Source organism: Lissotriton vulgaris, chromosome 1_1 (assembly GCF_964263255.1).
Source record: "Lissotriton vulgaris chromosome 1_1, aLisVul1.2, whole genome shotgun sequence".
In the NCBI taxonomy this organism is placed as follows: Eukaryota; Metazoa; Chordata; class Amphibia; order Caudata; family Salamandridae; genus Lissotriton; species Lissotriton vulgaris.
The window spans coordinates 1,431,914,890-1,431,941,315 of NC_141685.1; the positions used below are offsets into that span (position 1 = coordinate 1,431,914,890).

The window sequence follows — 26,426 nt, forward strand, 5'->3', positions numbered from 1 at the left end:
ATAAGCGTGGCACTGGCAGGGATCAGAAACAAGAGTGGCGCAGTATGTGACCCGATAAGTGAATTAGAAAGGTAAAAAAATTGGCCCATGTTTGCAAAGTGGGACAGTTTTGCACATGTAAAGACATACTGTATGTGTTCTGCAAGGTATGCAAGACAGCATGGATGTGACAGTAGGCAATGCTTTCTTTTTTCAATGCCAGGGAAATAATCAGTAAACACCCACCGTGCACACAATTAAACAGGCCCACAAAAAAGCAGTCCACGCACAGACGTACCAGACCAGCCCGCCAGGCACCTCCTGATTGCGCTAAAAGGCCAATCCGACACTGCATATGATTGTACGCGCCATTTTAATCTCTACTGGGAAAAGCTTGTCCGCTCAACAAAGATAGGATACAAAGGCCAACATTAAGACTAAAGAGCCCATTGCTTCCAGGATATGAATATGAAGCATTTTTTTTCATGAATTGGGTAAGTTACTTACCTCTAGGCACTATACTGTTTGATCTTGAAAAAAAAATTATTCTCTACTATTTAAAACAAAATGTTGGTTTGCAGCGCGCTTAAAGAATCTTTGTGACTCACCATTGCATGAGTATTTTAAACTCTAAGTACGAATATCGCTAAAATGTCACAATTCCAGGACAGGCATAATCATTCCTGTCTTTGAAATGGATACCCACATTTTTGTGCAGTCACTAATGCTGATGGTGTCAGCCAAATGCGAAAACGTATGTTATAAAGAGAAATCCTTAGCTGTGCCCCTAGGGGATTACAACATTCAACCCTTTTGCTTAAGTCTATCAAAAATAGTTCTCAAGATTACCTGTACATTCTAGAGCGTGAGACGCTGGTATTGCACTGTATGTATCATGACATTGTAAGAGGTATCTTGACCGTGCTGTTTGTAATAGTCTATTTTTTGAAGAATTGTTATAATATAAAATAAAAACATTTATCAAAAATAGTTGTCCCCAGTAGAGTCGGCACAGACGATTTGGGAGGCCTATAAGGTGGTTTTAAAAGGATATGACCTGTCGCTGAAAGTGCAATATGTTGCAAAGCGGCATGAGATTTTGGCGCAATTGGAGGAAGCACTTCGGGAACTTGAGGCGGCACATGCACTTCATCCCTCAGATGGGGCACTGCATAGCCTGACGCTCAAGAAGGAGGTATACAAACTTAAGGCTCGGGAGCACATGTTGGCTAAACAGGCGGCTACCCACCACAGGTTGTATGAGCTTGTGTTGTGTTTTATCTAGGACCCCGATCAATATTGTGACCTTATGCCCCTATACGGCTATAATCAATTCATACCCCTATAATGGCATAAACGATCAGAGCCATATTTCAGAAACTCGTCTCTGCAGCTCATTACAGAACATGGCACAGCAGAAGCCACTATCTTAGATTCCTAGATTACACACCGAGTTCTTTCGACAGATAAAACCCCCAGCAACCTGGGAAAGCCCTGCTTGCTTTGTTTTCATTAGTAATAGAACTCTAATGAGCACTGTAAGAACGACCAGTTCTTAGTGACATCTTTATTGACGTCCTATGTCCAAAAACTTACGTCAAACAAGGCACCTTTCAGGTATAAATAATACCAACGTTGCCTTAAGCAAATGCGATGGTGGTGGTGAATACAGGAGCAGAACAGCTGTCCCTTGCAGAGCCCAGCAGATGCAAGAAGCCCACGGACGCTGCCCCTCCTCCTCTTTGATGCGCTGAGAAAGACGCTGTCTTTTCTCCTGCCGAGAAAATCCAGCTCCAGCGTTTCCAGCCTACCCTTGCGGGTGACTGGAATTATCGAGTCCTGAGAGGAGATACCAGACCTCCAACATTCTATTCCAGAAGTATGGTGTTGACTAAACCCTTAGAGAGAATTCTTGAAGCAAACCCTTGGCAAAACTTAACTTAACTTAAACTGCTACTTACTTACTCCCTCCCATGTATTAGGCTTAGGTCAGGTACACCGGGGTAGGCGTAGTTAGAAGCACCAGTTGAGGACGTTAGCCAAATATATATATGAATGTATATATTTTATTCATTTTACTATCATATGGCTAAGAAACCATATCAATGCTTTTACAGTATTATTTCGCAATACTCCTTTTACTGTACGCACTTTTTATAATAACAAGTCTTGCAATTGTGGCAATTCATTTCTCTTGCATGAGAAGAAAGACTGTTCAATAAATAATACCTTTTATTGAAAACGCCCGTCTCTCTATTCTCTGCATCCTGGTGAAAGTAATTCTTGCACAACTGACTGAGTGAAATAGCTGTCTATTGTTTCACACGACTCTAGAGATTGACTCTTATTCTAAGGAGCAAAGTTGTCATGTTTATGCGGTTGTTGGAAAACTGAATCCCTTCTTGTCTGAGCCAGGGAAGCTGATCACTTCCTATTCAGTCAAGAAAGTTTCCAGTGACCTCTGAGCTAGTTGGTAAAACCCAATTAAGTCTAACATAGTCAGTAGAGACCTGGAAGACCGCACTTCTACGTCTACACTGCTGTTTATGTTATTCCAATGCGCAGGGCCTATAGGGAAAATAGGAACTACACTACACTTGGAGATTGGGCAGGAAAGACGTTGGAATGGTTGGAAAGGAAGGAGCAAGGTGCGAGGTGGGTGCCCCGATTGACGATGTCGACTGGTGACGTTCTTTACCACCCAGGCGAAATAGCGGAAGCATTTGCTGATTATTTCAAAACAGTGTACTCGCCCTCAGCGTCATATACTGCGGAGGATTCACGTCAACTGCTGGTAGAATGAGACGTGCCGACTATTTCAGAAGTAGATAGAGAGCTTCTTGATGCAGACCTGTCGGATGAGGAGATTCGAAAGGCCATTGGCCAAATTAAATCTGGGAAGGCGATGGGGCCCAATGGTACCCCGGTGGATAGTGGCTTCCCAAATGGTCCCGCACCTGCGATGAATGTATCAGGAAAGCTGGGAGCAAGGAACCCTACCGCCGGATCAGCGGCTGGCAAGTATTGTGGTAATTCACAAGGCTGGCAAACCGGTGGATGATTGTCGTTCCTATAGGCTGATTTCATTGATAAATGTAGAGGCGAAGGTCTTGGCGAAGGTACTCAACACGCAGCTAGGAACAGTGATATCCTCACTTGTGCACCCGGACCAATCTGGTTTTATGCCAGGGAGGAATACGGCTCTTAATATCCGCCGGCTCCATAATGTGTTGGTTTGTCAGCGATATCGAGAAGAGGATGCAGTCATACTGTCCCTCGACGCCTGGATGGCGTTTGATTCAATTGAATGGCCCTACATGTTTGAAGTTCTGGAAAGAGCAGGGTTGGGCCCTAAATTGATACGGTGGGTACGGCTACTCTATACAGACATTTTAGGACAGGTCAGAGTGAATAACTATACATCCAGGCAGTTTCCTCTACGAGAGGCACCAGACAGGGTTGTCCTCTGTCGCCGCTGCTATTCTCGCTCATGCTGGAGCCCTTGGCGGCCTGGATACGACGTGATGTAATGACAAGGGGTCTGCGGTGGTACCACGAGTGCCAAGATAGAATATCCCTTTATGCAGATGACATTGTTATACCTTGCGAATCCATATAGGTCCAAAAAATAATAATAAATAGTTGTCCCACTGAAATATTGTGTCAACCTCCAGGCAAGCCCAGCAGACCAGGAGAACGCGGAAAGAGGACAGCGAGGACATCCCAACAGCCTCGATGAAACGTCCAGTGAAGAATCCCAGCAGGTAAGTCCAAACATGTCCCATTCTGTCGGAAGACCGAAAAGAAGAAGAGGCAGCATGCTGGGCTTAGGTACTCCCAGTGGGAAGGAGTGGGTTGGGTATACCAGCATGCTCCTGCTCTTTTTTTCTTTCGCGGAGATGGTCATCTCCACTTTGTTGAGGAATGGGACGAGGACAGGAGGGACCTGGGGGTAATGGGCCATTATTCTTATTTATTCTGTCACTGGGGCAAGAGCTTTAATGTTTTGTCAGCAATTCTTTTTGGTGAATAAAACACTGCTACCCAACACATTTTTCCTCCACAGATGATACAATGGAGTTTCGCCCCTCAATGGCATTTTTTTTCTGTACACCTAGACTTTATTGAGCTGAGACAATGTTTTCAACACCGTTGTTTGACAGAAACAAACAGGGTAAAGAAGAAGTCAATGTCATTAATATTTGAGAATATCCATGAGCCCATATAAAACATAAAATACATAGTATGTGCCTTTGGAGGAAAAAATTCATACTTTAGACCTTTAAATGTTTGACTCAGAATCGAGAATGATTGCCTCAATCCCACAAAATTGACTTCAGAAAAATGCATATGCTTTCCACCCAGCTATAGATTTCTCCCGAACATGTCAGTGTTTGTGATTGAATGAGATCAGAAATGTAGTTCAAAGATCTTCAGAACCAAATGAACAGAATACTTTCCATTCTTTTTACATCTGAATAAATTCAAGTTTTAGACATAGAAACTCTTTTAGGATAATTCCAAGCTGATATCACTAAATTTGTAACGGTATGTGATTTACACGTTCAAGTTATGTGATCTGATAGAACTTGTGACATTTGACTTTCGCCATGAAGATTTCTAAATCCTATGTCATCTCCTTGAAATATTTTAATTACCATAGGAATTTATACTAGGACGTCCTTCTCACATCTCCAACCTACTGGGAGCCACAAGAACAACCCAGCCAGAAATAACCAGCCTGGAGCTTTTCAATACCAATGATTGTTGTGTCAAAGTCTTGCAGAACCCAAGTCACTGACTTGTACTAAATAAAGCACTAATTTAAAACTATTATCATGCCTTCCACAAGCTTAGTGCTTAATTTGCGAAAGATTATGTACAGAGACTCAAAAATTTCCTCAGACCACTGGCCCTGCCAAATTTCAGGAATGTTCCATACAAAAGTCTGGTCTTGTTCTGGCTCATGCCTCTTTAATGCACCACCAGACACTCCCTTCTTCTAATTCCTGCGTTCTCCCTTTGCCACTGTTTACCTATATTTCCTTTCCTCCCCCTTTCTGCCTTTTCTGCATTTTTCTCTCTTGTTCTGGGCCAATCTCTGATAATAAAAAATAAGTATTGGTCCCCAAAAATTAGTGCTGGTGGGCACCGCCTGTAACCACAAGCTCAAATTAAGCCCTGGTCTAGTCTAGAAACTTAGTACTTAAATTACACTAAGAACTTACAGTCAGACGTAGGTGAAAGAGGAGGCTAGCCCTAAACCTACAGGCTATGGAAGATCTTCACCTTAATGCGGAATCCAGAAACCAGTTTTTAAGGGGCTGGGACCGGTACCAAAGGCACAACTGAAAAAGACTGCTGAGTGCACAAAAAGCAGGCACACATGGTGGAAAAATTGGGAAACCTGTTTTCATGTGGTCAGGATAGGGCTAGCAGAAACAGCACCATTTACATGCTCACATTTCTTAAGTTGCCTTCTCTTTTACACACAATGACGTTAGACATACATTTGTATGGGTATCAATGCAGGATAACATCCTCTGAATCTTCATTGCTTACATTTTAACTTCGTAGGCACTATCATGATACCTTTAACATTCAGTACAAGGTATAAAGTTTAATTCGCAAATGTCATATTTGTTATTTGTCCGGTTGGCGACACTGCTATCCAACTAGAATAACTGACTGCGGCTGAAACAGGTGTGGCAACATGCCCACATAGGTTCTACTGTTAAATACACAGCCACTTCCTTTAGACAGAGGGAAACTCAGATGACACTGCGGGGTTACCACATGTCGGAATTCCAGCTCAACGGATTCGTGCATACCAACAGGAGGGATGTCCAGCTCTACACCAAGACGGAAAGCTTGATGACACATAGTCCACCCGGCAGGGATTTGGCGGATGACCCACCCTAGGCAAGACTAGGTTAGGGAGTGCTTGTGAATGAAGTGACCTGACGAGGCCACCCGGGTCACTCACGACCACCACTCAGCCTTCCATACGAATGAAGAGTCGGTCAGACAGTAGAGAATACAAACCAAGTATATTTAATTCCAGTACACTTGAGCGGAATCCAGTCTGACCAGCCTACTTGGATTGTTGCAGATGGACTGACTTCACCCCACATAGAGATACATTATGTACATGTCTAAACCAAGAAAGTCCCGCCCATAATGGAAATCTACCAGTAGGTGCAGCTAAAACAAAGTAGTACAGAAAGAGGAGTTTCAACTCGGAGGCTGGGCACACATTATCTTCATACCAATGTCATTCTGTTCGAGTCTACAGCTAGGCTAGTGGGAGAAAGCCTCTATCTATGGGAAAGGAACGTGATAATAAGAACAGTGTATTTATTAGCAGAGCAAGGCCTAACCTTGGAGAAATGAACATTTCCACAGCCTGCTACTTGAGTCAGGGAATACATAGCTGATGACATGATTCACAATGGCGGCTAAACCTAAAATGGTGTTGCTAATGCTACCTTAATGTGAGAACAAAGCACAAACAAAATAGCAACACATTTTAATGTAATTACTTGTTATGGGAACATCTATACCCAGTACTTATGTGCTTGCATATAAACACTGACTTAGAACAATGGCTTATATGTTTATTCTTTTCACTGTTCTTGTAATGCTAATAATACTAATCTGTTACATTCTATTCATAATCGAAGCACACGTATTTTATGCAAGAATAATAGTGCTACAATAAATATTGTAAAGCCTACGGAGTTATTCTTTTGTACTTCTTTGGGTATGCACGAGAGTCCAAACAAAAAGTTCTAGATCTGTTACCACAATTTCATTGGGAGTCCGTGTTGTCATGTTCTGAGGTTGCACACACTTGTTACCCTGTATGGTTAGGGGTTCGGATGGTGCACTGTGAGCTAGCAGGGCTATAGGCCAACATCTCCTGAGGTGGTGCGGGGAATCCGACCCGCACCATCCCAACATTTATGTTGTCAGACAACTGCACAGTTTTACCAAACTTTGTACAGGCAGTATGACAGTGTGTAGAAGACAAAGGTGCATCCATAGAAATGGCCTGGTACAAGATAAAGCAATGAGCCTAGAAAAACACAGGTGCCAGGTACTGTGTTGCTGGATTCAGACACTCTTATGCTGCGTCTGCAAACCCCAACCCAAAAGTAACCAAGTCTAAAAGTTACGATGGGATGGAGGATTTATTGTGAAGGCCAGTGGCCCTCAGCACTCTAATACCAGGAAAGACACTAGGATGACCAGTAAGGAACAGCACACGCCTCACCACTGCCTATGCAATCCTAGGATGATGTCACTCGCAGGGTTGGTCTCTCACCAGTGTCATTCACGGACACTTGTTGCAGGATGACACGACCAACTGATAGCGCAGAGATCAGCGCCCTCCTGAAGAAACCCAACGCCGACCGCACGGACCTCAAGAACTTCCGCCCCATCTCGCTCCTCCGCTTCACGCATAAGTCATCGAGAAGACCGTAAACATACAGCTGACCACTTTCCTCGAAACGAACGGCTCCCTAGACTCGTCGCAGTCTGGTTTCCGAGCGAACCACAGCACCGAAACCGCCCTCATCGCAGCAACCGATGACATCAGGACCATGCTTGACAATGGGGAAACTGCCACCCTCATCCTCCTCGACCTATCGGCCGCATTCGATACAGTCTGCCACCACACCCTAACGACCCGCCTCCACCACGCCGGGATCCAAGAAGAGGCCCTGGACTGGATCACCTCCTTCCTCTCCGACAGAACTCAAAGAGTCCTTCTCCCGCCCTTCCGTGCCGCGGCCACCAAGATCATCTGCGGCGTACCCCAAGGCACCTCACTCAGCCCTTCCCTCTTCAATGTCTACATGAGCCCCCTCGCGGCCTTCGCACGCAAACACGGCCTCAACATCATCTCCTACGCAGACGACACCCAGCTGATCCTCTCCCTTACCAACGACCCCGCCACCACCAAAGCAAGCCTCCAGGAAGGAAATGAAGGACTTCGCGGAATGGATGAAGCTCAGCCGTCTGAAACTGAACTCAAACAAGACGGAGGTCCTCATCCTCGGACCATCCCCCTCCGCCTGGGACGACTCCTGGTGGGCCCCGGCTCTGGGCACCGCCCCCAAGCCCACAGAACACGCACGCAACCTGGGAGTCATTCTTGACTCCTCCCTCACGATGACCAAGCAAGTCAACGCCGTTACTTCTTCCTGCTTCAACACCCTTCGCATGCTCCGTAAGATCTTCTGCTGGATCCCCACAAGAACCAGGAAGGCTGTGACCCAGGCCCTGGTTACCAGCCGACAGGACTACGGAACGCCCTCTACGCTGGAACCACAGTCAAACTACAGAAAAGACTTCAGCGCATACAGAACGCATCGGCACGACTCATCCTGGAAATCCCCCAACACAGCCACATCTCTTCCCACCTGAGAGACCTGCACTGGCTCCCCGTAAACAAGAGGATCACGTTCAGGCTCCTCACCCACGTCGCCACCGTCCCACAGATCCGCAGAACCACCACCGGAAGATCCTTCTCCTACCTGGCTGCCAAGACGTGGAACTCCCCCCGACACCCACGTACGTCTGACCCAGGACCTTCTCTCCTTCAGGAAGCAACTCAAGACCTGGCTATTCGAGCAGTAGCAGCACCCCCCGCGCCTTGAGACCCTCACGGGTGAGTAGCGCGCTCTATAAATGTTCTTGATTAATGTAGAAGGCTTCTGACACTATGCACTATATAGATGCACTATGCACCCTTATAGATTGCTGAAGTTTTGGTTCTACCTGAAGAAATCAGAGATGCGTCAGATCTTGGAAGATTATGGGGCTTTGTATGTGAGGTACTGCAGCAATTACAAAAGGCCATGCTTCTCCCTTGAAATACAGTTTTTTGTGTGTGGATTCCTACCCTCCTCTGCTCCTCTCAACCCGGCTATTAAAAGCCTTGAGTTGCACCAAGGCACATTTTTCAACGTTCATTCATTTCCCAAATACTTTCTTTCAATCTGGTTTCCGAAACACTGCCTAAATCTGTGTCCCGAGACACTGCTATGCTTCACTTCACCTTCTCCATATCTCTGTGTATCCCTCAAATGCTTTGAAAACCTCGGAGTAAAACAAAATACCCAAACAATTTGATGTTTTCACTGATTTCATATTGAGTGATTTGTGTAGCACAAATTGTGTCATTACTATGTGCTGGTAACTTGGTTTATGTAATTTTTCTCCATATCACCATTTTGGGTTTACATTTATAATCACACGATTTATGTGCATAGATTTAGGTAAAATGCTGAAGATTCCAACCGGAGTGACAAGGCAGAGTGGAGTGCCAGTGGAATGTCCGCGTCGAAAGGGAGAGGTAAAACAAGCAGGAAAGGGGAGTTGTGTTGATAATTGTTTCAGAAACTTGAGTTTTGTGCACTCTTATGGGGAGTGGTGGTCATCAATTGTGAAACCATCTGAGCACATTTTTAGTGGTCCTTGGAAAATAATGAAACCTACTACATAGAGCGAGCAGAGGTAAATCTGCGTGTATACTTCTGACCTACAATTCCTGCTCTAAAAATCCTGGTTCCAGCACATAAGCATCAGTGGCTGATCTAAAGATATTTGCACAAGCTCACAAAATGCCCTGCTTGCAGGAGGTATTTGGCAAGAACGAAGAATGAAAAAAGCTACTTTTCTTAAAAGTGCAGTCCACTGCATCTCATAATCCATCCGCTTCTATGAGCTAGAAACAGCTAAACGACAGACAAGGAAGTGAAGAACTGATGGTGCCAGGAACCACAATGGGCCAGTGTTTTCAGGATCATTATCCAAGAGCTGCCCCTGGAGCTTGCAGACACTCTGTCCAAGGACTGTGAGATTCAGTCTGCACTTACCAATTGGAACTGAAAGATGACCGCAGGCCAGACTCAACAGTAATGAAAGAGTTCCCAAGCGCAGTAGACCAATTGTCATCATATGATATATAACCGCGTGCAATTATCTGACTCCTCGGTATAACCTATCGATTGCTACACCCACAGGAATACCTAATTTATTCTGAAGAACATTTTATTTAATTTCGAATAACTTCATGCCCAATTAATGTTTTGGGTGTAGAACGAGGTAACTTATGTACACCAAAAAGTCATTTTCAATTTGAACTCCACATTCTCAGTTACAGAATCAGGGTTATTGGAATCGATTAAGTGTAGAGTTGGTTTACAAAAGTGGAAAATCCACCAGTATAATGGTGGATTCTGAACCATTATTAGTTGATGGTCGTAAGAGGGGCCTTTACAGGAGTGGAGCAATGACCAGTGCATTAAGCACACCCAAATGTGTTGGCCTGTGGTAACTCAAACATTTCACAAGTAGATTTCTGAATAAGAAATGCATGGCGTAAGCAAAATGGGAGAAAACACCAATATATTTCATGGAGATGGAGGGTATGGCGTTTCCCTAATGGAAAATATTTTCCCTATGAAAAATAAAATAAAAAAATTAAGTATGAGACTGCACATTCATTCTTTAGAAATCTGCACGGATAAAGTATGGTAAGGAGGAATATGCCTGGAAATATGCAAGTGTTATATTTGTAATTAAAAAATCACATTTAATAACAAAGCTATACTCATTGTAGCAAAACGCAAGAACAATCACAATTAAAATAAACATGATATTAAAAAGATTACAAAAATGTTTAAGTTACAAATAGCAAAACTTAAATAAATAATAATAAAAAAAACTTCTGGATGTCCTAATGTATTATAGAATGGTACAGTGTGCGTCTTTTTGGATTGGTCCCCTCCAATAAATTGTAGCCAAATGTGGACTGTTTAATGGAAGGAAGAACACTTAAAGATCTGGCATGGAAGTCTAAAGAGAATAGGCCTCTTAATGTCTATCTCAGCACCATCACATACACCACTCTAGTGACAAAACAGATGGGTTTAATTTCACCGCTGTCAGTGCACATGCTTATTCAACATGACTGTTGTCTTCACACCCACTCTGTCACCTTCCACTTCAATAATTGGCGACTAGTATATTGCCTCAGAATATCAAACATGTAACTCAAAGGCACAGTTCTGTTTGATTTTGTAATAGATTAGAAATTTAGACTCTTACAGGGAAATGGCTGTTCACTCATCATGGGCCCAAACCCAGACGCCTGGAACAACACCTGGTGGCCCCCCGCCCTCGGAAGCCTGCCCACCCCCACGGACCACGCACACAACCTGGGAATCATCCTGGACTCAGAGCTCAAAATTGACCGCCAGATCAACTCAATCTTGTCCTCCTGCTTCCAAACCCTCCGACTCCTATGTAAGACTTTCAAATGGATCCCCCTCGAACACAGAAAGACCGTCACTCACGCCCTGGTCACCAGCAGGCTCAACTACAGCAAAGCAGTCTATGCCGGAATAAACAAAAACCTCACCCGCAAGCTACAGAACATCCAAAACACCACCGCAAGACTGGTCCTCAACCTGCCAAGGCACTGCCACATCTCCCAGCACCTGCGCACACTTCACTGGCTCCTCATCTAAACTAAAGTCACCTTCAAGATGCTAACCCACACTCACAAGGCCCTCCACGACACAGGACCAGCATACCTGAACAGCCGGCTCAAATTCCACGCATCCCTAAGGACCTACGATCAGCCCAGCTGTACTACGCCATGGTCCCCTGCACCAGAAAGACCAGATCTGGAGGCCGCTCCTTCTCCTTCCGCGCGGCCAGACCCTGTAACGACCTTCCACTCCACCTCAGACAGATAACATCGCCCCCCATCTTCACAAGAAACCTCAAAACCTGGCTCTTCGAAGGACCCTTTCCTTGATGGAGTGGAACCTGCAACCCCACCCCCCCACCCAGCGCCTTGAGACCCTTAAGGGTGAGTAGTAGCGCTTAACAAACACCTGATTTGATTTCAAGGTAATATAAGACCTACTTGCTCTGTTCTTTATCAGAGAGTCTTCTGCCTCTTTCATTCCCGCCTAGGCCGCAGACCTTGGACTATTTCACATGTGAATAAATCAGATGGGACAGTATTCCTTATTCGAAATGGTATCATCAGGCTTGCTACCACTAACAGGGAACATAGCCACATATAAATGCAAATTTCCCCTTGATAGGTGGGAATATAATACTATTCCAAGCTCACTGGTCAACTTTGTTGTTACTGAGAGGAATGTGAAAGAGGGAAATCATAGGCTTGGTATGCATAGTGGACAAACAGGCTAGAGAAGATGCGTTATTATTAAAAATATGACAAGGCTATCCTGGCAAGGCAACACAAGGCAGTTATGTTGCTAGACATAGAGCAACCCACCGAAGACTGCTTGCTAGATGGTTTAATATTAATCAGGCATTTACTTTACCATGTTAATCTAATAATGCTATCGAGCAAAAGATGCATGGGTCATTCTTTGGGCTCTTTTTGTAAACCCAGAAAGATGGCAGGTGGTGTAGAGATCCAGGGGTATCACATATTTATTTGACATGCCTTAAAAGGTTGGAAGTCTACTGCAAATGTAGGGTGAAAATCTTGAGAGTAGATTTCCAACATTCACATAGTGGGCTTTCAGAGTCTCGCTTCTAGTGTGTTGCTGAGCAACAATGGAAATGTTTATATAGTAGTTAAGCACTTTGAACTGAATGGTATCAATATTTAAGTTAAGACTTCTGCCAGTGGCAGCGTGCACGCACACACACACGTACCCACACATGTTTCAGGCGCCTCGATTTGCAAGAACTTAGCAGCATGTTTTAAAGTGCTTATTTGGCTGCAAAACAACACATTTCAGGAGAAGAAGGTGACAGAAAAATGCACATATTGCTATCCATGAGCAAATTCACGCTAAAGTGAGCGTGTGATTAAACTGTGGTAGCCAACAAATATGGCTTACATGTTATAGTGGTGAAAAAAAAATACAATAATTTAAAATTGTTTAAAAACATTACCTCTTTTTAATAATAAGGTACCCACATTAGGCTCAGAGAAAATACTATTCAGAGCATGTTGGGTTACCTAGAGTATAAGACACATGAAGCTGCATTAAAATGTTACTCTCTTCTAGCCCGGCTTTCATAAAAAAAAATTTAAACAAATTTTATTTTTTAATTGAGGTCACATATTGTGCACAGCTCCGTCACCCGGAGGCTAATGCCACCATCAATGTATCTGCAAAAATCTTCAGGTACAATCAAAACATAAGAAACAATTGAATCCCTTCCAGGAAAAATGTCGAACACAGAATGTAGTCAATATGTAAACAACCTTCCCACCCCCCTCCCGTACCCTCTCTGCGTGCCTGCTCCCCACCTAACGCATAAGATAACAGTACAGTACCATGCCATGTACAGTCCGAACCAGCTGCAATCGTTCATATCGCATGTCCTCATATCGTCAGGAGGGTAGCCTCCTCTGGTGGCGGGTCTAGGTCCAGGCCCCGGTAGTACGCCCACATTTTCCAAATTTTGAAACGCTTCCGGGGACAGCCCCTTGCTAGAAAAACAGGTTGTTCTATGCCCATACAAAGGCTTTCATAATTTTAAACTAAACATGAACTCATTTACAGCTCCCTAGCTACAGTGTTTCCCACCACTCACCCACGGAGCCCTTGGGACAGGGCACGGCTGCTGGCTGTCCAAACTTGGTCTGCGGCCACCAGATACCAGCCTCAAACGCCTTTGGACATCCATTGTAAATAACTGGGGAAAAACAATAACAGCGGTTTCAGAAATGTAAAAAAACATCCTAAGACATATCGATCATGCTCATTAAAGACAAGTCAATAATATTTGTATACTGCATGCCACAAACTGATTTTTTTTAATTGAGCGTTATTTCCAATACCAGCAGTCAATAACCCCCGTTAATTACCCTCTCCACAATATAGTTCAGGTACATAATGAAGGGAGGGTAATTCAGGGCAATAAGGCTATTGCCAAAGAATTTTCAGAAAAAATACGTTTGAAATGGCGTACAATGTAGGGTGTTGGAAAGAAGGATCCATTTCATTCTCATTGAGAGAATGTGGGCGTGGGAGTGAACGTTGCGCATCCCTATTGAATTGACAGCAGTAGCATAGATTGATTGGCGTTTTCTCTTCACTTCGGGACGATAAGCAAGTGTGCACCCTTTAAACCAGATTGTACATTATTAAATGACAAAATCATACTTGAATCAGACTGTCCAGTCTGCAGTGTAAGACCACATCATGTGCTGAACAATAAACATGCGGTAAAACACTCATTTGCTGTGAAAATAGTTTTTCAGAATCAAAAGTCATGCGATTTGGAAAATGGTTTCTGTATTTTTGTCTGCATTTTGACCTTGCAGCAGAACATGTCTCCACCATCGATATAGGCAGGAGCGGGCATCCTTGTTGACAGACCACAGAGCGAGGCCAAGGACTGCAGGGATGTGCATTTCCTTTTGATGTTCTGAGCAGGTTTGGATCACATTAATTCCCACAATATCGGAAGGTTGCGCTGCTACAGGCGAGATTCAGATTGAAGTGCATGCTAGAAAATGACAAATCCCCTCTGCTTTAGCGCCCAGAAGCCCTTTGGTTGACGGGTGCCCAGGCACTTACGTTATATTGGTCTAGTCTCACTTGAGAAAGTTGTGAAATAAGGATCCTGCCGCAGGATTGCTTTGCAACACGAGAGGCGCCCTGTGCATCTGGTTACCATACAGCAGCCATGCTTTCTCCTGATGACGTTGTTTGGACAGGAGAACAACAGCTTTATGGGGTGTACTTAAGAGCCATTGTCTGTTAAAACTCAAACATAACAGGATGACAAAAAGCTGATCCTTTCATAAACTCACAACTAAGACCTTTACCCACATGCAGGAGTCATCGCTAGCATTGGCTTATTTAACTGCGAAAAGTCTTGGAGAATTTTTTTTGCATCATGATAAGGCCCATAGTCTTCATAAAACAGCAGCTCGCCATGCAGGCAGGTTTCTGACGGTGAATAGAGGCGTTGACCAGCCTGATTCCACCTCATTTCTCTTTCTTTCACCACTGTAGACACCTGGTCTTTAGCTCTCCCTTGCAGGATCTTTCTATGATTGCTTTCTCCTTTTATTTTAATTATTTGTAATTTTAGATGGATCAAACTTTATCGCACAGCAAAAACTCTGCTAAGAGTCCTACCGCCCCCGGTGACCTTCGCCACTTCAGGATCACGCTGCAATAAATTAGCAGACTTTTTCTTCAACAAAATACAAGACGGGCAAACGTGGGATCCCGGTCCCCACAGCTTGGAATCCCATTTGGAGGCAATTCCCCGGATGAACCTTGAGGCGCTTGAAAGCATCTCAGCACAGGTAAAGAGTGGCTCCCCCAGAGACCCAGCACCTCTTTACATTCTGAAACAAGCTGCTTTAACCATCTCCCCACAATATTGGAATTGATCAATGCCTCATTTGCCTCTGGAGTGGTCCCCCTCCATGGAACAAAGCAATGGTGAAGGCACTCCTACAAAAGCCTAAACTTGACCCTGATTCCCTGGGAAAATATCACCCCATCTCACTTCTCCCAGGGATCAGTAAAATAGCAGAAAATATGTTAATATAGTGTGGTCTGCTTTCTTAGAGACACAATCTCCTCCACCCGTCACAGGCTGGCTTTCGACCACTTCAAGCAAAAGAAACAAACCTGTAATCAGTTTATTGAAGAGTCTAGAAAAATCCTGGACGCTGGAGGCACTACTGTGATTATCCTCCTAGACCGCAGTGCTTCCTTTGACAAGGTCAACCACCAAATCTTGGTCCAAAGTTACAAGACTGGGGGTGACCAGTGTCACTTTGTCATGGCTGCAGTCCTACCTGGATGATAAGATTCTTCCAGGTCTTCGATGCTGAGGTGACCTCAAAACAGGTGCCTCTCCACTGCGGAGTCCCCCAGGGATCATCCCTGAGTCCCAACCTATTTAACATTTATTTGAGTTCGCTAGAGGAGCTCGTGCTGCCTTTTGGGAAACACAGTGACAAACGCAGACGATACACAACTTGTGGTGGGACTCAACCAAGCAGACAACTCCTCTCCCTTCCTCTCTCCCTGCCTGAAAGAGGTAGCCAAATGAATGAATATCTCCTTCCTGAAATTAAATTGAGAAAAAACTGAGATGATGATCTTGGGGAACCCGTCTCTTTTTGATCCCAATATAATGTGGCCGGCCGACCTGGGCCCGTGCCAGTGCCCAAGACCCAAATTAAAAGCCTGGGTGTTTGGTTGGATCGAGATCGGACTTTCAAGGTCCAGGCACGTAATGTTGCAGCCTCCTGCTATAGCATCTTAAAGGTGCTCCACAAAGTCCTCCCTCTCCCCCCCTTCCAGGCAAGGAAGCTCATGGTCCAGGCACCTATTCTATCGTGTCTGGACTATGGGACTGCCCTTTACCTTGGGGCCCCATGCACGACCTTCTCATGACTCCAGACGGCACAAAATTGGGCAGACAGAATTCCTATGGATATCCCGAAATGCCAATCTGCAAAATCTGCCCTGAAATCTCTTCACTGGCTGCCAATCAGGGAGACAGTTAATTTCAAGGCCATGTAGACAATAGCCAGAAAGGGCTCTTCCATCAATCTTTCTATTACTCAGCCCTAACGTGCTAACAGATGCCTCTGCTCAAACGATCTGCATCTTGCTGCAGTTCCTAGGGTTTTGAAAGCTAGAAGTGGGGGCCGTGTGCTCTCCCACAACGCTGCCAAACTCTGGAACACTCATCCTCTTCATTTGCGCAAGGAACCCAATTATCTTGCCTTTCGTAAATTGTTCAAAACCTGGCTTTTCCCCTAGTCTGGCTGGTTCTCTATTAGTTGCCGCTATCAGCGCTGGGATGCCCCCGGGTAGCCATGCGGTCTATAAATGTATTTTTTGATTTTCATTTCATTTTCATCCTTCTTCCTCCCTCTCACTATGGGTCAAAGTGTGATAGTAAAAAATGTGTCTCTGTCTACAAAAATTAGTGATGGAACTGACCAACAACACACAAAAGTATTATAGACTACGGATTGGACAGCTTCGGTATGGCTTTCCTGCCTTCATGTTTAGCTGACATGTCCGGTTCTGACCTAGGTTGGATGGTATGACTAAGCGCCCTATTTAGAGTCAGCGGAGGCTCAACCATATGGGCAAATGAGTGTGGCCTTGCCACTTAGAAGCTGCCACACAATGCCAGATAATTTCTGTGCATTGTGCAAATGTAATGCGGCGAAGCCCGCACCGCACTGTTTGCACTGCAGCAGGAGGAGGCGTGGTCCTCCTCTCGTAACGTAGCTATGATTAAAGGCTGCATAAATTAAAAGTGCACAAGTCAGGCAGGACAAAAGCTCGAGTGAGTCCAATCTGACATGTGCACTTTAAAGTCCTTGATTCCACACCGTTGGAGAGCCTGTGGGGAAGAGACGGAAGATCTCTTTTGGAGCGCTGGCTTGCCCTACTCAAGCCAATCCCAAAGCTGCTCTCACACTTTGACCGTCGAATACTCTTTATTTTAATGCGCAGCGTGGGGATTGGCTAGGCTGCGCTGGGCAGGCACTGTCATTGCATCACACTGGCTTCAGGTACAGCTCGGAGTGAGGAGGCCGTTGAGAAGGAGGCACACCCCACTCTTAATGGGGACTCGTGAACTTTGAAAAGAGGCATTATTATACATGTTCTTGCCGAGTTCACCTAACTAAATGGGCAACACAGCATGGGCAATGGAATCACAGGAGCGGGGGCCAAGCGAGCAGAGTAAAGCAGCTGTGGTAAGAGTGACGCAGTTCGGATGGGGAACTAAAAACATCTTGATGAAAGGTAGATATCATGAAGCCACAGTGCCAAATCAAAGTTTGAGTTTCTTTGGTGCCACTCCTAGAATATTATGAAATGCAAACTACTATTGCCTCTCCCTGCATTACTGAAATATGTGAATTAACCAAATAGGGAATATACTGTATGCTTTCTTTTCAGTCAATTTACATATTTCAATATTGGCAATAATAGTTTGCATTCCGTCATTCTTGGGTGCTGGTTTTGCAGCAGAGCACAAAAGGAACATGAGGTCCCATCACTTTTAAATGGCACCAGCCACCACTTTTAGAGTATGGTGGACAGGATACTTCACCACAAATGTGGCGGATATTCGGTTTGCTGCATCACAACTGCATTATAGCCTATGTGTTTGTACTCTGGAGGACAGGTTGTCCATCAGGTTTTGATGAAGTATCCCATCTGCAAAACTCTGAATATGTTCCTAAGTCTCCTCAGTTTCACCGCACAGTTCTTCAGTTTCTGCTTTTAGACTGTTAGCTAGGAAATTTACTGCACCTTCACATCCCTGGTTGGTGACTTCAGCGAAGGGGTTATCGCAGCGATTGCACTGCCGGCCTATCACGCCAGGCTTACAAGGACACTGGCCCGTCTCCATGTCACAGCCACGCAAGTGAGACCCGGATGGAAAGCAGTCGCAGGGGAAGCACGTGTCACTGCCTTCAGGCCGGTAGTAGTTATCCTGAAAACACAAAGATGAATACAAAATGATTGTTATCAAGGAATATTTGAAAGCAACAAAATACAAAACAAATATAAAAATTAATGAACGTTAATTAGCTTGAACTACACCACAACATGAGAAGATGTTTTACTAAATAACTAACATATTTATTGCATTCTTAAAAAACAAAAGCCGCTCATGAGCGACTCCTGGGTCTCCCAACCATGGACAACCGATGGGAACTTACTTGGCTGGGCATGCCACTAGGATACCCTAAGTTGCCCATGGGGACGAGCTTGGAGAAAGGAAATGGGTCTCAGTCACCCCTGCACCCCTGGTACAAGGTTAACATATTGCATTACCTCCTTGACTCCCCTACCCTGGGTACACATACATTCAAATCCATAGAGGAGCAGTGTACACACGCCTCCGGGGGAGCACGTGTTAATCATTCTGTGCAGTTAATTATGCATGGTCTTGATGGGGTAATCTCAGAGCTTCCTTCTCGTAGAGGTGCACCACTGCTGAGACCTGTTGTGTCAGGCCTACATCCCCAAGTATCTCATGGAACAGGACAGCAGCAGGGATGTAGGACTACTTCATTCCAGTGTCAGCCATTTTTGTATCACTGCATGACTCAAGTGTTAGGAGGAATGTGAACTAGTACCTGTACCTTAGTGTTGTGGAACGTTGGGCAGAATCTAAACTGGTGGTGTGATGTGTGAGGCTAGTGAACGTCATTTATTTTTATTTATTTCACCAGGTGCATTATGGGAATGGCTTGTGTAAAGACCTCCGGGCCTAGTGTCAAGTATTTGCTACTGAATTTGGCCCAGTGACTTATATCATCAAGGGAGTCTCGGCAAAGACGACGAACATCCTGTGATTCTGAGCAAATCACTTAATCTTCCCGTGACTAACAAAATGAATGTATCCTCATGTAAAGCAACTGGTTTAATGTAAAGCGCTCTGATACAGGATACCTTCGGGTCAAGTTTGCGCCAAAAAAAAAGGCACACTTCATATGTGACTTGTAACATGTACAGTTGGGTTTGTGTAAGTACTCTATTCGAGCTAGTCCCCAAAATACTAGCATGAAAATGAATAAAAAAGACTTACTAGATTCTAATGTAGCTCATGGTTAGCCTCTTTTTAACCTGGTCATGTTTTAGGCGATGGCTGTACCAATTAGTATTTCCAATCACGAAATGCAGTGCATTGTGGAGAGAAATCAACTGCGAAAATGAGAATTCCTAACTCTTACAACTAGCAAAATCTTTACATAATAATGTTTTGGTAGCACAAATAGTTGTGCCTGGTGCAAATCCAAAATACATTAGGGGCAATTTACAAAGGAACTTGAGACTGATCACACTTAACTTTCCTCAAAATTAGTTATAGAGGCTTTTGGCCAGTCTTGTTCATTCATTGGTCTGTTTTTCTGTCATTCACAATTTTCTTCTGCCCACTGCACCATACAGCATGGGGCAGTGGGTCAGCCCACTTCAGCCCCTGGCTAACTTCACTGTGAGGGATGGTATTCTGCCACAAAGGTATCCACATACAAAGTAGTCCCCTTCTCTTCCACGGACTAGTACAGCAGTCTGTCCTTTTTAATATCGATTAAAGTCCAGCAAACAGGATATAACAAAACAAGCACTGACAAATGAAAAAACTGTTAGCTAACACAGACCTATTTGCTTTGCCAATGCTTGTTTATTACAGGTACTCATGTATGAAAGCCTGTAGCAAAGGGGTCAGTTAAGTTGTTCTGGGAACTGTAGGGCATTAAGGCTGAATTTCTTAGTCCTCCGAGTTGCATGGTTTGGCACATTTTGATACGGAGGAATTTTTCAATAGTTACAATAGCTGATGGGGACGTAATACCTTGGTGTCATAATGCCTTTAAATCCAGCCTCGAAAAGAAGATCACTCCTGCTTCTGCGACACCTCGGTTGAAAAGCACTCAAGTCAATACCGGCTCCACGGTAAACTGGAGGTTCAGGATAAACACCATCATTTTAACCCTCACATTTGCAGCTTGAATAAGGCCATTCATGGTAGGTGGTCTTGCTGGAACTTATGTTGGGAATCTACAGCTTAGAGGGTCATCTATTGCATCTGCGTTTCACTCCAGTTCCGCTTGTTTGCTTTAATCAGGCTGCCAATGGCAATATTGTGAGGCATACTGGGTGCCACTAAAGTGCAGTGCGGAACTGAAGGACTGACGTCCAGTGCACCAAAGAGATCATGTTCAACCGCAGAGGCAAATCATGAAGCAGATAAAGGAGTTGATGGACAGATTCATCTTCATTCATTTTTGTAAAGTCCCGTAGGCTTCTTTCTAACAATCGCAATGTACCTCAAGGTTTATGGAGCAAGGTACAATGTGAGAGGACGCATGGATGTGGCGGAGGCGGATCCAGAACATACGCTCACTATCTATAGGTCCTAAGGTCTGGAGTCCCAGATTTGCGATGCCTGTTTGTTTCCTAATACCCCAAACCTACAGCCTTCTAAACACCATTGTTATTTATTCAAAAGCATTTAAGTGTTGCAAGGATCAGACCTTAGAAACCTATATCTGCGCCTTTATCTATTAAACATTTTTGAGTAGGTTACAATAAATGCTATTTATAAATCTTGTAATAACAGCTTGAAAGATTTGATTACATTACTTACTGGTCTGGATGGGTCTAGAAATGTTGAAAAAAAAAGCTGCTGCCAAAACAAAGAATCTCGACTTTCCTTTTATGATCCTTTAAAGCAGCATCGGCATTTCTACATAGTTCATATGTTAATTTACCATTACTTCAACTGAACCATTTAGCAGGCATCTTGTATTAAAGCAACACAGTCTTTCACAGAGGGATTCAATTCTGGCATCAATAATTGTACCTGGACAAGACTAGGGGCCTTTTTTAGAGTTTAGGGGATAGGATACTCTGTCAAAATGCAACATATGTCCCGTACTCAGGATTACAAGAGCCATAGGCTATACTGCACTTGTAATACGGCAGACGGGGAATCTTCCACTCTCTGATGGTCTATCCCATACGCGAAATTCTAAATAAGGCTGTAAGACCAAGTGCACACTTACGATTTCGTAATCTTACTTCTCAGCAAATGTAATTTTGCTCTGAGCACATGGATGGTGTACTTGCTTACCTTGCACCGGCACTCTCCGCTGGTTTTGTTGCAGTCTGGATCAAACCCCTTGCTCACTTCACAATTGCATGGACCACATATTGGGTTTCCCCACCAACCCCGGGGACACGGCAAGTCAATCCTAGACAAAATAAACCTTAGGATTATTTGTTGTCACTGTGCAATTGATGTACTGATTTTTCCATTGAAATCCTCTTATGCTTCGTTTAATTGCATATATTTTGAGTAATTTAGGACAAAGACAAAAACGAAAGCAAGAACTATTAGCCACTTACAAACTAATTATGCCAAACGACTTATAACATTAAGTGTTTCTTAGAAATACAGATTCTATGGATGAAAAACTCTTGGTAATTCTTAGAGCTAATTCAGGCATTCAAGTAGATAGTTCTAAACAATCCCTACAATATGTTAGTTAAGTGGGGGTTAAAAAGAAAGTTTTAGTCCTTTGTCAATAAAAGGCAACTTTACTCTGTGTCTACTTCATGAGGGTGCTTTGTACAATTCCTAAGTCTCTTTCCACTGCTCATTACTACAGAAGACCAACTGAAAATGTACAAACCACCCATTTTCAAGATTTTAATATTGACATTAGAGGAAAAGTGTAACAGGAGACATAACAAACCTGCCATTTAATCACAAAGTTCGTTTTTTTCAAAGAGCAGAACGGGGTTGCCAACTTCATTCCCCATTAAGGAGCTGTGTACACCCTGCCATTTGTGTGACTGTTGCATCACAGAGTTTAGGATGCATCAAGAGAGCATAGAAAATTCAAGCAGCACTCGATCAACTTTTGAAAAGAGAAATTCAATCTAAATTCTTCTTAAAATATGAAGTAGTATATTTTGTGCAGCCCAATTTTTAGATATTGCTCTACATTGTATCCTCTTTGGGCAAATTACTATTAAGGTGTTCCCCGAATGTTTAAAAGATTGGAAATAGGAATTGGGAAAATACATATTAAGCAGTAATTGTATGGTGTTAAAATATTGACGCTTAAACATCACCAGACAATATTGTGCCCTAAAAATCTTTTTTTTTCACACAAACTTTGAGTACTGCGGATACATGTCTAGTATTCAATTACACAAATTATACATTTGTAGATGTTTGCAATGATATAGTGGTTACAACTGTATCAGATTTCCCACATGTGTTGATGACTGCGTAGTTCCAATGGTATACAGTTTTGTTTTCATGCTTGTAATATGAGCATAGTCTAATTATAAGGTAACAGACTGTAATATTGTGCTAAGTGGCATATTTCTCAGTACCCTAGACCCCCCTCCCATCATATACCCACCCCCTAAACAAACCATTCAACAAAGAAAAACTATTGCTGCTGTGGTGCATAATACTATGCGATAGTCATGTCTGATAAGACAGGGAAGGACAAGGGTAAAAAAGCGAGGGAAGGATGAGGAGCGAGGACAAGGAGGAGGGGGGCAGAAACGGTGACACCCTCAATGATCCAGGGCACTGTGTGGGTAGGAATCAAATAGCCTCAACACTATCTTCTCGTGCACTCGGAGGTGCCATAAAAATCATTTACTAAAATATTTCACTACTGAAGTTAATAACAGAAAATCTTCATTCAATGGAACAATATTTTTGTCAATTTTATTTAGGTCACAACATTTAGGTCAGAGAATATTTTTTGTTATTTATGGTCTGATATACACATTGATATGCGGTGATGCCTTTCCTCACAGAAAATCTGCCCCAGGTTACAATGGACTCCAATGAAGATGAAGAAGTTGCAATTTAGACAAGTCAAAAGAAGTGAGAAGCTATAATATTTTTTATTTATTTTATAACACTTGTAAGGCGCACAGCTACCCACAAAGGGTTTCCCGGCGCCGATAATAATGTTACTCCATAATATTTCTGGCACAAAGTTTTAGGGAGTATCAAATGGATAATTGATAAATACAGATAAGCATCAAGGGAATCATGTTTAATAACCTACAAAATATGTAGAGACAATCAGTGTCAAATGGCACTTTGGATAAATAAGGCACACCAACAGCTAAAAATATTAATTTTGGGAAGTGGATAAACATAAGTTAATTAAAAGTGAATAAATAGATGAGATGTCCAAGCCTACACTAATAGAAAGATTTTCATTTAAAGTCAGGAATAGACTGGATTTTGCTGAATAAGTCTGTAAAAAGTTATTGGTCTACTGTGCTTGAAAGTATTACATATGTGGAGTAAAGAAATGTTTTGTTAAGTTACACTTGAAGTAGCATATTGGAATATAGAATATTTGATAGTAAAGCTGGTACAACTAAGTTGCACAGTGATGTGATTGCTTGTGGATTCTAGGGCTGCCATTCATAAGTCCTAAGCGTGAGACATTATAATAAATATTAATTTACAAAAAGATTTATAATACAAAAAACCTGCTCATAGCCCAATGTGTTCTATTCGTCGAATGTATTGGCGAAGCATTCTTTTGTGAATACATGACTTGGTGGGATTTTCGGATATTTGAGAATGGCTACTCTTTCTCGTGGATGAGACCTCTCCAGCTCATTACATCAACTTATGCGTTTATTTTGCAGTTAGGTAGTTCTAGGTCAATTGTTATTAGTAACCAACGATTTCAAAGACTTACAGTGGTCATATAATTATTTTGAGTAGCAAGATAGTTGATTAAAGTTCTGTTGTTTATGGTGGAAGTGCTCTTGCCTGGACTAGGTACGTTTTAAGAGAGAAGGAATGAAAGGTAATTCAGTCAGTGTTATGATGATCCAACTTGTACTAGATATGTACACAAGCTGACTAATGTTTCTCGTGGGCACAGTTTAAGTTTGAACTATATAAGTGCTATTTGATGTTTTCTTACGGCCACACTTCTTCAGAGCTTCTGACAAACAACCAAAAATACCCAGTCCTCCCCTGTGCCAACCAGCCCAACTGAGGTGCTATGTTGCACATTGCCTCCCGGGGCATCATGCAGACCCCCCAACCCCCGAAGTCCTAAACACGAACACTTGCCATTGATAGCTTCCGCTGGGATCCGTCAAGACTGCGCCTTACCATTGCCCACTAACCCATGAACATGGATACATTTGACACGCACCCACCCGCCCATCAACACCGCACCCCCTGTTATCCCTCCCTGGTTTGTCCCAGAGTTCACAGTTAGTTATCCTCTACCAATTTTGTTTTTTTCTTAATTGTTTTCACCAGAGGTTACATATGCAGGAGGTCAGTCCCCCTAAGAGGGTAGAACCAGTTTACATCACTTGACCCAGTCCCAATGTCAGTCCCCAGATATACTGCTTGTAACCACGTTTCAGTATCTATGATTTGTCACCCATTACTTTGTATGTAATCAGTCAGCAACAAGCTGTTTTGATCCAAAAATGTGAAAAACTCAATAAAAAGTTTTAAAAAAATGATTATGTTTTCTTACAAAGAAAGTCTTTATCCCAAACCAAGTAGAGAATTTGCGTTTGTGATAATGTTTGCATAGTGCGTGGCAGCATCAGCGTATGGATGACCTGCTGCAGGCAAGAGCTGCCTAATATGAAAGTAATCTAAGTGATCAACAGGCAAAGGAAATGCATCAGGGACAGAACACACTTGTGTATGCCTTAGAGGATATGACGACAGGTAAAGACAAAGTGAGAGACATTCAAGGAAAAGCAGCACTAGGAACATTATAAAAAATTGAGAAAGGAAAGAACGAAAGGAGAGTAGCAGCTAGAAGACTGGAGATAATCATGTAATAAAGTTACAAGCAAATCTCGTGTACAGTGATCAATTGCATCTCTGTTGCTTTATTAACCACTGATCGGAGCCAGACACGAATTTAGGGTGTGAAGAGGAGCAAGAAAAGCGCAGCCCTAGCTCGCCTTCAGGGCTCTAAGAATCAAGTTAGAGGTTTGTGGGCTCTGCTTCCTGCCCTTTCCGTTACCCCAAAGTAGAGAGCAGGAAGCTATTTAGGTCCTTATATCGGGATAATAGTGTCATTCGAATCTAAAAGTCCCTCATCTCACTTTTGCTACCCCATGCATTTTGTTTAATCATGTCCACGCATATCCATAAACTGCACATATTCTATGGTTGCTTACAATAGGAAAAGGCTATCAATCGACCTTTAATATATTTCTTTCTGTACGTCGAAATGAGACCACCAAAGTCTCTGGGTAATGAGCCTTGATACGACCACATTCTGGAGCAATACATGGTGGACCTCGTGCTGGGGACAAAAGCGAATACCTTATTAATGTTCTATCATGGGATTTCAGCAAAGATGCATGGAAAGCACCCACCACATTCATCAATGGGGGCTGGGAAGGGATATGTCTACAAGGGACCACCCCGTGAGGCTGGATGAGGTAGAACTACTTGAAGGGCTGGATACTCCGCTCAAGTTCTGGTTGCTGGACCATGAAGGACTGATTATTTCATCTCCCAAGACTACACTACTGTGGTGATGTGGCTGAGATTACATCCCACACATTTGTGACTACTTGTTTAATATAAAGGAAACAATTAATAGGGACAAGTTATTCTACTTGGTAGATGAAAACTGCGAGATGCGTGGATAAAGGTGTGTTATTTCAGAGGTGTTGACAACGCCAATGGTAGTCTTTGAAAGCCACTGCTTATTGTTCAGCTGTGGAATTAATTGCCTGTTCTGGGCTCCATGTAAAAGGATTTCACTAATAGCTGAAATGTGTGGCATTCACTGGTGCACTGTTCAGATATATAACTGTCTACCCAAATCAACAACTTTGCAAGCTAAGTTAAGATTCGAGTAACTTCCT

The 26,426-nt window shown here is 43.3% G+C and overlaps 1 protein-coding gene across 4 annotated transcripts in view; it reads right to left on the reverse strand.

The window, feature by feature from the left end:
* Positions 1 to 26,426, reverse strand: part of CELSR1 (cadherin EGF LAG seven-pass G-type receptor 1) — a 520,725-nt gene that overhangs the window by 83,140 nt on the left and 411,159 nt on the right. For all 4 annotated transcript variants that reach the window (XM_086967271.1, XM_086967267.1, XM_086967274.1 and 1 more), the window contains exons 14-16: positions 21,643 to 21,763; positions 18,309 to 18,492; positions 13,588 to 13,689 (exon numbers count right to left, since the gene is read on the reverse strand). In XM_086967271.1, the coding sequence (XP_086823397.1) occupies positions 13,588 to 13,689; positions 18,309 to 18,492; positions 21,643 to 21,763 (407 nt within the window). The remainder of the gene's footprint in view (positions 1 to 13,587; positions 13,690 to 18,308; positions 18,493 to 21,642; positions 21,764 to 26,426) is intronic.